At 41.7% G+C, this 11,793-nt stretch overlaps 1 protein-coding gene across 1 annotated transcript; it reads left to right on the forward strand.

The window, feature by feature from the left end:
• Positions 1-4,008: 4,008 nt before the first annotated feature.
• Positions 4,009-9,339, forward strand: LOC135544977 (homeobox protein CDX-1-like). The gene is made up of 3 exons (XM_064972660.1): positions 4,009-4,384; positions 7,985-8,133; positions 9,040-9,339. Exons 1-3 carry the CDS (start codon positions 4,009-4,011, stop codon positions 9,238-9,240), a joined length of 726 nt encoding a protein of 241 aa, XP_064828732.1. The 3' UTR covers positions 9,241-9,339.
• Positions 9,340-11,793: the final 2,454 nt, after the last annotated feature.

The raw sequence follows: 11,793 nt of genomic DNA on the forward strand, positions 1-11,793 counted from the left end.
CAATATATCCACTGCACCAGTCCCTCCTGCAGCAAAGCACCCCACAACATGATGCTGCCATACCAGTGCTTCACGGTTTGGGATGGTGTACTTCGGCCTGCAAGCCTCCCCTTTTTCCTCCAAACAAAACAATATTCTATTTTTGTTTCAGACTAGAGGACAGAGTTGCAAACCGTAGTCTGGCTTTTTTATGCGATTTTGGAGCAGTGGCTTTTTTCAGGTTATGTCAATATAGGTCTTGTTTTACTGTGGATATCGATACTTTTGTACCTGTTTCCTCCAGTGTCTTCACAAGGTCCTTTGCTGTTGTTTTGGGAGTGATTTGCATATATTTTGTTGTTTATTTATTGTAGTTATTTTGGTTACTACATCATTCCATGTGTGTTATTACATAGTTTAGATGTATTCACTATTATTCTACAATGTAAAAAAAATATAACAAGGTCCTATAGGCCTAGTAACACAACATACTATCGGCCCTGAAGGCCACAGGTTGTCTGCAGCTGTGACTTGAGTCCACACTGTATCCTTCATTCCAGACAGAGGCTCGAGAACATCAACGCTTTGGATCTGCCTGGGGACCCATTACAGCTCATTACCGCCCAGAGGCAGGGCTTCTGACACGTGTAACGCTCTCACAAGTGGCCCACAGAGGCTAGAAGTCTTCAGTTACTTACCCAGCCATACTTTGTAAAAGAACATTTAAAAAAGCTACACTTTTGTACTAGGCTACAAAGCAAACTTCCTGTTGCTACACTTTGTACATTGCATCTTTGTTACAGTTTACACACACTGCATTTTTACATACTTAATTCTTAACATAGCTCACTGTAATATCTACTGCAGTACATTTCATTGCTAGTGTACATTTTTGGTGTATATAGGCATAGATTGCTTTTGGATTACTGATACAGTGTTGTTTGCATTCGTTCTGACATTCTTGACGCCCTGTTTCTATCTTCTGATTATTTGTGTATTTGTTTAGCATTTTACTGCACTGTTAGGCGCTAGTAACACAAGCATTTTAATGCACTGTTAGGAGCTAGTAACATTTGCTGCACCCACTATAAAATCTACTAAACTGTATACGCAACAAATAAACTTGGATTTGACTAGGATTAGATTTTGTGTCTACAAGATGTACAGTACTGAGATTATATACACTATTAATGTAGGACTACTACAGTTAACCACAGGGATAATTACATTTACTCTTTAATTTGAGAAATACAGGCAGATTAATGGGTTAGTAAAAAGGGTCTGATTCTTATTTCTGGCACAGAGGGAGAGTCACTATAAATCATTTGTCTATGTGTGTTCTATTTAAAGAGTTTGTGCTTTGTAACTTTTCTGCAGATGACGAAGAGAGACATTTTTAAAGGAGCTATGACAGAGTTTTAGACTTACATAGAACTCAGACTGTGGGTTTTGCTCAAAGTTTATGTCTGGAATCTGCGTCAGTGGGTTATGTAATTGACAGATGTGCCTGTCGTGTGCGTGTGAGCGTGATTAGCATTCGTCTTTCCATTTGTCTGTCTGTCTGGTTTGCAGCAACGAAACAAGATATGTGTGGTCCTACACAGTCCCACAAGGCACCTGCACTGAAAACACACTCTTCAAAAAAGCTCTACATTTATGCTCTAATTACTAACGGTGGAGAAATGGCATTAATATGAGCTATGAGCAGAATTCTATCTGCATGGGTCACCACATTCTGATGAACATCAGGGCTATAGGGCGCTGAGAGGTAGGTTCGGCTGGAGGATTTATTCGTATTGTAACAGTATCTCAACCTTTAGCGTTCACTTGGCTGGTGCTAAACGTAGATTGGCTCTAATGGACGTCGACTTAGATATAGACTTCAATATTTATTAAAGGCTTAAACTTCCTGAATTCAAATGGCGGGTGTCTTTTTACCAGCGGAGTAGTGTATTGCTGGATGACAACTGATTTAGAGTGACTCTCCCTCTGTGCCAGAAATAACAATCAGACCCTTTTTACAAACTTTTCTACGTTGTCTGCGTAGAGGTGGATTATAAAAAAGGTGACATATATATTTTTTATTTCACCTTTATTTAACCAGGTAGGCTCGTTGAGAACAAGTTCTCATTTACAACTGCGACCTGGCCAAGATAAAGCATAGCAATTTGAAACATACAACAACACAGAGTTACACATGGAGTAAACAAAACATACAGTCAATAATAGAGTAGAACAAAAGACAACACAAAGTCTATATACAGTGAGTGCAAATGGTTGTGAAGTAATTACAATATAGCAATTAAATGGGGCGGCAGGGTAGCCTAGTGGTTAGAGCGTTGGACCCCCGAGCTGACAAGGTACAAATCTGTCATTCTGCCCTGAACAGGCAGTTAACCCACTATTCCTAGGCCGTCATTGAAAATAAGAATTTGTTCTTAACTGACTTGCCTAGTTAAATAAAGGTAAAATAAGCGCGTGCTCCGAGTGGGTGCTGCTATGGTGACCAGTGAGCTGAGAAAGGTGGGGCTTTACCTAGCAGAGACTTGTAGACAACCTGTAGCCAGTGGGTTTGGCGACGAGTATGAAGCGAGGGCCAACCAATGAGAGCGTACAGTTCGCAATGGTGGGAAGTGTATGGGGCTTTGGTAACAAAACGGATGGCACTGCATCCAGTTTCTTGAGTAGAGTGTTGGAGGCTATTTTATAGATGACATCACCGAAGTTGAGGGTCGGTAGGATGGTCAGTTTTACGAGGGTATGTTTGGCAGCATGAGAGAAGGATGCTTTGTTGCGATATAGGAAGCTGATTCTAGATTTAATTTTGGATTGGAGATGCTTAACGTGAGTCTGGAAGGAGAGTTTACAGTCAAACCAGACACCCAGGTATTTGTAGATGTCCACATATTCTAAGTCAGAGCCGTCCAGAGTTGTGATGCTGGACGGGCGAGCGGGTGCGGGCAGTAATCGGTTGAATAGCCTTGGCCAGGTCGATGAATACGGCTGCACAGTAATGTCTCTTATCGATGGAGGTTATGATGTCGTCTAGGACCTTGAGCGTGGCTGAGCTCTGAAACCCATGACCAGCTCTGAAACCATATATTCAGCCATGAAATAATGCTGCTTTAGTAGAAGGGTCAGATGAAAGGAAGAGATGGCAGGCTAATTTAAACCCAAAAAGCATTGTTACTTTTCAAAAACGGAAGAAAGGACACCAGATCACATCTTTATGTACTTTACCCCAGCAGCTTGTTGGTGTCCCTCACCACAGTTTGTATGCTTGCATGCCATGTCTGATAGCAGTGCGTGGGTCAGCCATTTGTTTACCCACACCCGCCCTCAACTGCTAATTTCAAAACATTTAACATGAATTGCGATTTCAAAACATTTAATATGAATTGTAATTTGTAAAATATCATATGATATTGGTGATGGACATCCACAAATGAATACATACCATACAAAACGTAGCATATCATAATACATGGAGTGTCTCGGATTTACATACAGAATAATATGAATACGAAATGCTCTGAGACCGGGTTGCAGCAATCTGATGCCCCCATATGGTCACTGTAAAAGTTGCGTGCACTGTGTCAGATTTGTAAGAGGAAATATAATATAACCTCCACCTCATAGATAAACAAATGCCCAGTGATTGGCTTTGATTTGAGGAATCGATTTGTACATTAAATAACCATGGTGATGTCCTCGCCTCAAAGGCTTCAACTGCTCCTGAAATAAATGATTCACTACACACACCGCTTTTGAAAAAGGACTCAACATGTCTCCACAGTAATAATCTTGATGTAAGGGGCTACGCTAACACAAGGTAGTACCACCTGGTTGTACATTTGACGTCATGGAGATACCTTCGAATGGTCACCCTGTCCAACAAGCAACACTATAAAGGTGTAGCTAGACACTACTCGACAGGTGTGTACATCGTAGTTTACAAGGTGGTGAGCCAAGAATTTCTCCAGAATTTGTGGTTATAATTTTTGGATTACCATGAGTTAATTAATTGAGATGTACATGAGTTACCTGCTGGATAAAGAAACCGGAATGTACTCAAATTCCATGAGACGCCAGACTCAGAACCTCACCAATTATCATCACGTCACGGGCAACAGTGACCCGCATGCCCAGACGACAAGTCGGTGGAACCCCCTTTACGAAGCCCCACTGGAGCAATGGTCACATTATGGCCACAGCGCGGGTTTCCCCGGTTCGAACCCTGTTATGGAACAGATATGTGTCAGTTCCACTGAACTGACTTCCATCTCGCCTGCCGGTCCCGGAATTCTCCTGTCACTCGATTCACATACCAGGCAGTACTCTCAAGACTCACAGAGAAGAAACTCGTACACTGGGATCAGACGAAATGTACATTCATCCAGCACTGGTAACATTCCCAAATCCCATTTGCTTTGAGCATATCACATACGGCTTGATTTGAATTTCCCTTTTAGTAATATAGGGTAGCTGTAGTTTTAAAATAAATTCAGCATTTTCATTTACCATTTGATTGAGCATTTTTCTCTGATAATTTACATTTCATAATCTTAATATGAAAGTCTTGGGGCTAACAGTTGCTTCTGGTACCAGCCCTAGGTAAAATGTGTCTTCTATAGGATATTCGGTTTTCTCTCATAAATAGCTAATGAACCAAGAATGCCATGACTATGAAGATTATTTATTAAACGTAACCTTTATTTAACTAGGCAAGTCAGTTAAGAACAAGTTCTTATTCACATTGACAGCCTATCCCAGCCAAACTCAGACAACGCTGGGCCAATTGTGCACCACACTACAGGACCCCTAATCACAGCCGGATGTGATGCAGCTTGGATTTGAACCACGGACTGCAGTGACGCCTCTTGCACTGAGACCGCTGCGCCACTCAGGAACCAGGAGAGGATGGAGAAAAATCTACATTTTTTCAAATATATATATTTTTAATGAATAATAACATTTCTGATTTCAATCTTCAATAGTTCTTAGACAAAGTGGTCCATCAGTATGAAAATTATATATTCTGAATAAGGGGAGGATCTAAAAATGTAATTTTTCGTTTTTGTTTTTTGATAAATCCATTTCATAGTCATGGCATGCTTTGTGTAAGAGCTATTGAAGATTGAAGTACAAAATATTATTATTTATATCAAATAAAACATTTACAAGTGTGGATTTTCCTACATCCACGACTGGATCAGAATATACCATCTTCATAGTCATGGCATGCTTGGTTCAATAACTCTTGATGAGACAAAACCAAATATCCACTGAATATCTAATATAAAACCAACTTTACCTGGGTATTGCCTGCAGAGATCAGTGCCTGTTGAATACCACAGTATGTACTGTAGCCTATTCCTTCATTATTGACCGACACAATCTTGCATGGATTTATCTCATGCAATAGCCTGGCCTCAGAGCAATACGTAATATATTTTACGTTTTTTTCTGACCGTGATTCCATTCATAACGTAACCTAAACGTAATGTAAAACGTAGTAAATGGAGTGCTACAGATTTGAGTACAGAATTATACGAAATGCTCTGAGACCACGTTGCATGCAAAGGTTTACACAGTTGATAAGAAATTGTTCCACTGAACTCATAGAGCAATGTAAACACATATAGAATATGTTAATTTTGTAACAGCATTTAATTTACAAAGGAAATCCTCTGATACAGTAGTCTATCTATCGTTGAACAGAACTATAACAGTTTGTTGATTTACCAACATCTCGTAGAGTAGAACACCTATTAGACAAATAGCCATTGTGTTGAGCCGATGACAGTACTCAATGGCAGACATCAGGTTTTGAGTTTTGACTAGGTGTACAGGACACAGGACAAGCATTGTTGACACACTGACGACGGAATACATATTCACACACGTCCCAGAACCGATACAAAACGTTACACATATCCATTTACCAGAACCTTTTCACCTATTCCCTTGGTTGGTGAAATATTTGAGTGAAAAGCTAACAGCCGAGGATAGGGAGTCTGTGACCTGTGGTTCCCCACCCTCTCTGTCCCCTATGGGGGTGACAGGCTGGGCAGATATGGCTGACAGCCAGGGGTTTGTCTGGTTATCTCAGGACCAACCCTCCTCTCCCTGCTGCAATCAATGTACTTCACACCGTGCCGTCAAGACTTCCCCTGTGGATCAATACCATCTCTGACTCATCCATCCCTGGTGCTGTGTGTGTTTGGGAGGGATGTGTGTGTGTGTACGCACGCAAGTGAGAATGAATGGCTAGCTATGTTAACACCTATGTTAAAAGCTCTCACAGTGATAAGAACCACCACAGTGATGTTTTGTGGTCTCTTACACTGAGGTTATGATTAACATGATTAATAGGGTAGTTGAAGCTTTCACGGGCGCCAGGGAGTTTTCAACCTTCGCGGTGTGCGACTCCACGTCACCATCAGCAATTTCAGCAGTCTATGGTGACACTGTTCACACATTGTACAGCCTTAGTCATGGAAACATATTCACACTGTCATTGGAGGCTTTATGCTTAGCTAGAAATGTTATGGATGTTTTAGCCAATTCCTTCCAGAGTTGTCATACAGTTGTTGTATTTCTGATCACCTCATACTATATCAATTTAATCCAACCTCTGAAACGTTAAGTTATTTAGGTGACTTTTGTTCTAATTCAATTGTTTTATCAAGGCATATTAAGGTAATTTGTTTATAAATCTTCTGTCTGACAACCCTGCTTCAATTGAGTTGGCCTCGGATGACTCTTGGGTATGGCGTTATCTAAAAGCCATGGGAGGGTCGGGAGTCCCGTCTTAACGCTCATTCGCTGATTGGCCTGACCGTCAGTTTGTGACAATATGGTTTATCACAGGCATACAAGTCGCATAGCGACTTGAGTGTACTGCAGCGATACGACATAGTCCCGTCGCTGTACAACAAACAGAAATGGATTTATATTCAAATAAAAACAACTTGATGTGAAACAAAACCACTTTGTGTTCATTACAAACTTTATATTAGATATAAACTGAGAGCTTGACGAAACAATGAATGAGTGTACCAGGAAATGAGTTGGATTTTCCCTGACCACTACACTAGTTATAAAAAAGATGATTACAGTAATAAGGCAGCTGAAATCTTATATCATCTCAATTGTAAAGTTGGTGAGTATATGTAGATTATTAGAAGAAAATCAAGCCGTATTCCCCTATTTCTCAGGAAAACATTGTTCATAGTATATGATATAAAACATCTACGGTGTACTATTTTTCTTACTACTATGGCAGTAAAAAGTGTCAGGACCTGGTTACGAACCTGGGTCTCCGGAGTGAGAAACAGTCACTTAACCAACTGAGCCACGAATAGTCAGCAGAACCCAGAAGATGAGGCAGACACAGCAGTACTTAAGACGGTGTATTTAATAAAGTAAAAAGGAGAAGTCCTTCAATACAAAAATGGCAAATCCAAAACGTGGTAGGAATAGCACAAAAAAGCCTCAAGAGATACTCAAAAACAGAATTCCACAAGAGCATCCACCGGAATCGACAAGAATACACAGAACACTAGGGCTGGGTGCTAACATACAAACACAGAGCACAGAACTGAGGGAAACTAAGGGTTTAAATACAATCAGGGAAAAAGAGGCACAGGTGCAAATAATAATGGGGAACAAGGGAAAAAACATAAGGTCAAAAAGCACAATGGGGGCATCTAGTGACCAAAACCCGGAACAACCCTGGCCAAATCCTGACAAAAAAGTGCATACAAATCATAGAGAAATACTAAACAAAAAGCAAGATATCAGGGCTTTCTAACAGTAAAGGGCATAACCTGGTACTGTTCATGGTCCTCTCATGAAGATATGTTTTATACGGCCATCCACTTAACATTAAAGTTCAACAGGTTTTAAATGTCAACATATTGTCTGTGATTTAAAAAAAACATGTTATCAGTTGTTATAATGTATTGTTGTGTGGTTGTAACATTGTCATTCTTGTGTCCAGGAGTGAAGACACGCACCAAGGACAAGTACAGGGTGGTGTACACAGACCAACAGCGCCTGGAGCTAGAGAAGGAGTTCCAGTCCAGTAGATACATCACCATCAGGAGGAAGACAGAACTTTCCCTGGGCCTCAGCCTCTCAGAGAGACAGGTGGGTCAGAGAGACAGAACTGGCCCTGGGCCTCAACCTCTCAGAGACAGGTGGGTCAGAGAGAAGGAACTGGCCCTGAGCCTCAGCCTCTCAGAGACAGGTGGGTCAGAGAGACAGAACTGGCCCTGGGCCTCAGCCTCTCAGAGAGACAGGTTGGTCAGAGAGACAGAACTGGCCCTGGGCCTCAGCCTCTCAGAGAGACAGGTGGGTCAGAGAGACAGAACTGGCCCTGGGCCTCAGCCTCTCAGAGAGACAGGTGGGTCAGAGGGACAGAACTGGCCCTGGGCCTCAGCCTCAGAGAGACAGGTGGGTCAGAGAGACAGAACTGGTCCTGAGCCTCAGCCTCTCAGAGAGACAGGTGGGTCAGAGAGTCAGAACTGGCCCTGGGCCTCAGCCTCTCAGAGAGACATGTGGGTCAGAGGGACAGAACTGGCCCTGGGCCTCAGCCTCTCAGAAAGACAGGTGGGTCAGAGAGACAGAACTGGCCCTAGGCCTCAGCCTCTCAGAGAGACAGGTGGGTCAGAGAGACAGGTGTGTCAGAGAGACAGATCTGGCCCTGGGCCTCAGCCTCTCAGAGAGACAGGTGGGTCAGAGAGACAGAACTGGCCCTGGGCCTCAGCCTCTCAGAGAGACAGGTGGGTCAGAGAGACAGAACTGGGCCACAGCCTCTCAGAGAGAGGTGTGTGTTAGAGAGACACAGCCTCTCAGAGAGAGGTGTGTGTTAGAGAGACAAGTATGTCAGAGCAACAGATGAGAAAAACAGGCATGTCTCTGAGAGCCATGTGGGTCACTGAGAATCAATTATTTAGAATCCAATCAGTTTCAGAATTTCTTGTTTGGATCGCATAGGAACCTCACCTCACACTGTAGGTACATTCTTATCATTCACTGACATTGTCACAACAGGTGAAGATCTGGTTCCAGAACAGGAGAGCCAAGGAGAAGAAGATAACCAAGAAGAAGATCCAGCTGTCCCAGCAGGCTTCTATGACCACTCCCATCATGACCCCTCCCAGCCTGGCTGACCCCAGCAACGGTTCCATGGCAACCAGCTCCAGCAGCTTGTTGTCAGAGACGATATCAACGACAATCAAAGAGGGGTACTGAGGAGTTCCTTTACCGTAGACATACTGTACAACACTGGAATAAACATATCAAACTGCTATTCCCATGACAATCACTACATAAGATGTAACTGACCTCAATTATGTGATGAAAATACTATTACATGCATCTGTTACTACACACCTCTAATATAATACAACTTTTTGTGTTTTGATATAGGCCTAAGTTATCTGGGCTCCCAAGTGGCGCAGTGGTCTAAGGCACTGTTTCACAGTGCAAGAGGTGTCACAGCAATACCTGGTTCAAATCCAAGTTACATAAAATCTGGCTCTGATTGGGAGTCCCATTTGTCCCTGTGTTGTCGAGGGTAGGTTGTCGTTGTAAAGAAGAAATTGGTCTCAACTGACTTGTCTGCTTAAAACCTGTTAGAGATCGGGCTACTTTTTTCAACATTCTGTTAAATATCGCGCAACATTTCAGTATGTGTGGATAGAAAACACTCTGAAGTTTCTCAAACTGGTTAAACCATGGCTGTGACTATAACAGAACGTGTGTCTCGGGGAAAATCCCAAGGAAAACTGATCACCCAAAAGAAAAAAAATATCAATGCGCCAGTTGCCTGTATTGTCTATGGCAAGAGAAAATCGATAGCTCCCAGTTGACAATTCCTACAGCTTCCACACGATGTCGCCAGTCTTGGCAATTGGTGTGACGTTATTCCTTGGTTCAACGAAGAAGAGGCACTTCCTGTCATCACTGCATCACAAAGGAAGTTTTGGTAGAGAGAATATCGACCATCGTCTCAAGATTTACTGCTATTGAATACAGATCGCCCCATGATGAATTCGATCGCGTATTAACGTTTACTAATACCAAAAGTTGGATAACAAAAGTAGTTTGAAGTGTTTTGTCAAAGTTTAGAGTTAACTTTTTTAATTTAAAAAAATAACGTTGCGTTTAGAAAAAGTGTTTTATCCTGGATCACACAGTCTTCATAAATGGACATTTTGGGTATACAAGGTGTCACGTTCTGACCTTTATTTCCTTTGTTTTGTCTTTATTTAGTATGGTCAGGGCGTGAGTTGGGTGGGCAGTCTATGTTTGTTTGTTCTATATTTTGGGTATTTCTATGTTCGGCCGAGTATGGTTCTTAAACAGAGGCAGGTGTCATTAGTTGTCTCTGATTGAGAATCAGACTTAGGTAGCCTGGGTTTCACTGTGTGTTTGTGGGTGATTGTTCCTGTCTCTGTGTTTGCACCAGATAGGACTGTTAGGGTTTTCACATTTCTTGTTTTATGTAGTCAGTTGTTCATGTGTACATTACGTATTAAAAAGAACCATGGACACTTACCACGCCGCATATTGGTCCTCTGATCCTTTTCGCCTCTCCTCTTCGGAAGAAGAGGAGGAAATCCCTTACACAAGGACCGATTTAATCGAGAAAAAAAGACCCAATTGTGATGTTTATGGGACATATAGGAGTGCCAACAAAGAAGCTCGTCAAAGGTAATGAATGTTTTATATTTTATTTCTGCGTTTTGTGTAGCGCCGGCTACGCTAATTCTTTTGTTTACGTCCCCTTCAGGTATTTCGGGGTGTTGCATGCTATCAGATAATAGCTTCTCATGCTTTCGCCGAAAAGCATTTTAAAAATCTGACTTGTTGGCTAGATTCACAACGAGTGTAGCTTGAATTGAGTACCCTGCATGTGTGTTTTAATGAACGTTTGAGTTTTAATGAGTGCTATTAGCATTTGGCGTAGCGCATTTGCATTTATTGTTGGCAAGGTGGGACGCTAGCGCGTCGGGTTGCCCAGAGAGGTTAAATGTAAAAAAATCTGAGAGAGAAGCACATGTTACACTATGCAAATGTATAAAGACACTGTAACTGCTTATGTGTTGATACTGCAAAATAACATGAATGTTTTGAATCACATGTTTTCTATATTTTGTAAGAAAAGTATGATTGACTTTGAGGAACTGTGAAGATGTTAAATTGAAGAGATGTTGAGAGAATGTATATTTCCTGAAATGTTAGGAATAGGAAATCAATGAGGATAGTTGAGCCTGATTCCACTTGTAATTTTGTTTGGGCAGTGAAAGTCTGCCAGGCCTTTTATTGCTTGTATGTGCCTGTTTGTCAATTTAGCTCGCCAGCTTGTAATCCTAAAAACAGACATGAGTTACCTCTGGTTCCTTCAGACATTCCTATGGGGGAAAGGAATGGGGAAAGAATGAGATTTGGGGGATAAACACTGAAAATAAGGTCTGAGATCTTAAGCGTTGAGTTCTGAGATATCAGCCAGGTAACATGACCTTTATGATTTATGAAGCCTATGTGCTTTATGTGCTGACGTTAGCTGATGAAGATGATCTCCTAGAACAAAACATAGAAGATTTCTTAAGCCTGTGTTTACCACAGACATTATTTTCAGCATTTATACTAAAACCATCCAAAAACCCCATTCATAAACTTTGTCCAACGAGCCATGGCGGAGTTAGTGTCTACATAAAGACGCCTTTACTATTGCTCTCTAGTGTTAACAGGCATATCTAAGGGTATGGAGGGCAATGAGCTTCCCATCTCATAGTCCCA

Source organism: Oncorhynchus masou, chromosome 9 (genome assembly GCF_036934945.1).
Source record: "Oncorhynchus masou masou isolate Uvic2021 chromosome 9, UVic_Omas_1.1, whole genome shotgun sequence".
Lineage (NCBI taxonomy): Eukaryota > Metazoa > Chordata > Actinopteri > Salmoniformes > Salmonidae > Oncorhynchus > Oncorhynchus masou.

Coding starts and splice junctions, on each gene's coding strand:
- LOC135544977 (XM_064972660.1), top strand. CDS start 4,009: ATGTACATGAGTTACCTGCTGGATAAAGAAACCGGAATGTACTCAAAT. Junction 4,385..7,984: donor TGTACATTCATCCAGCACTG/GTAACATTCCCA, acceptor TCTTGTGTCCAG/GAGTGAAGACACGCACCAAG. Junction 8,134..9,039: donor TCAGCCTCTCAGAGAGACAG/GTGGGTCAGAGA, acceptor TTGTCACAACAG/GTGAAGATCTGGTTCCAGAA.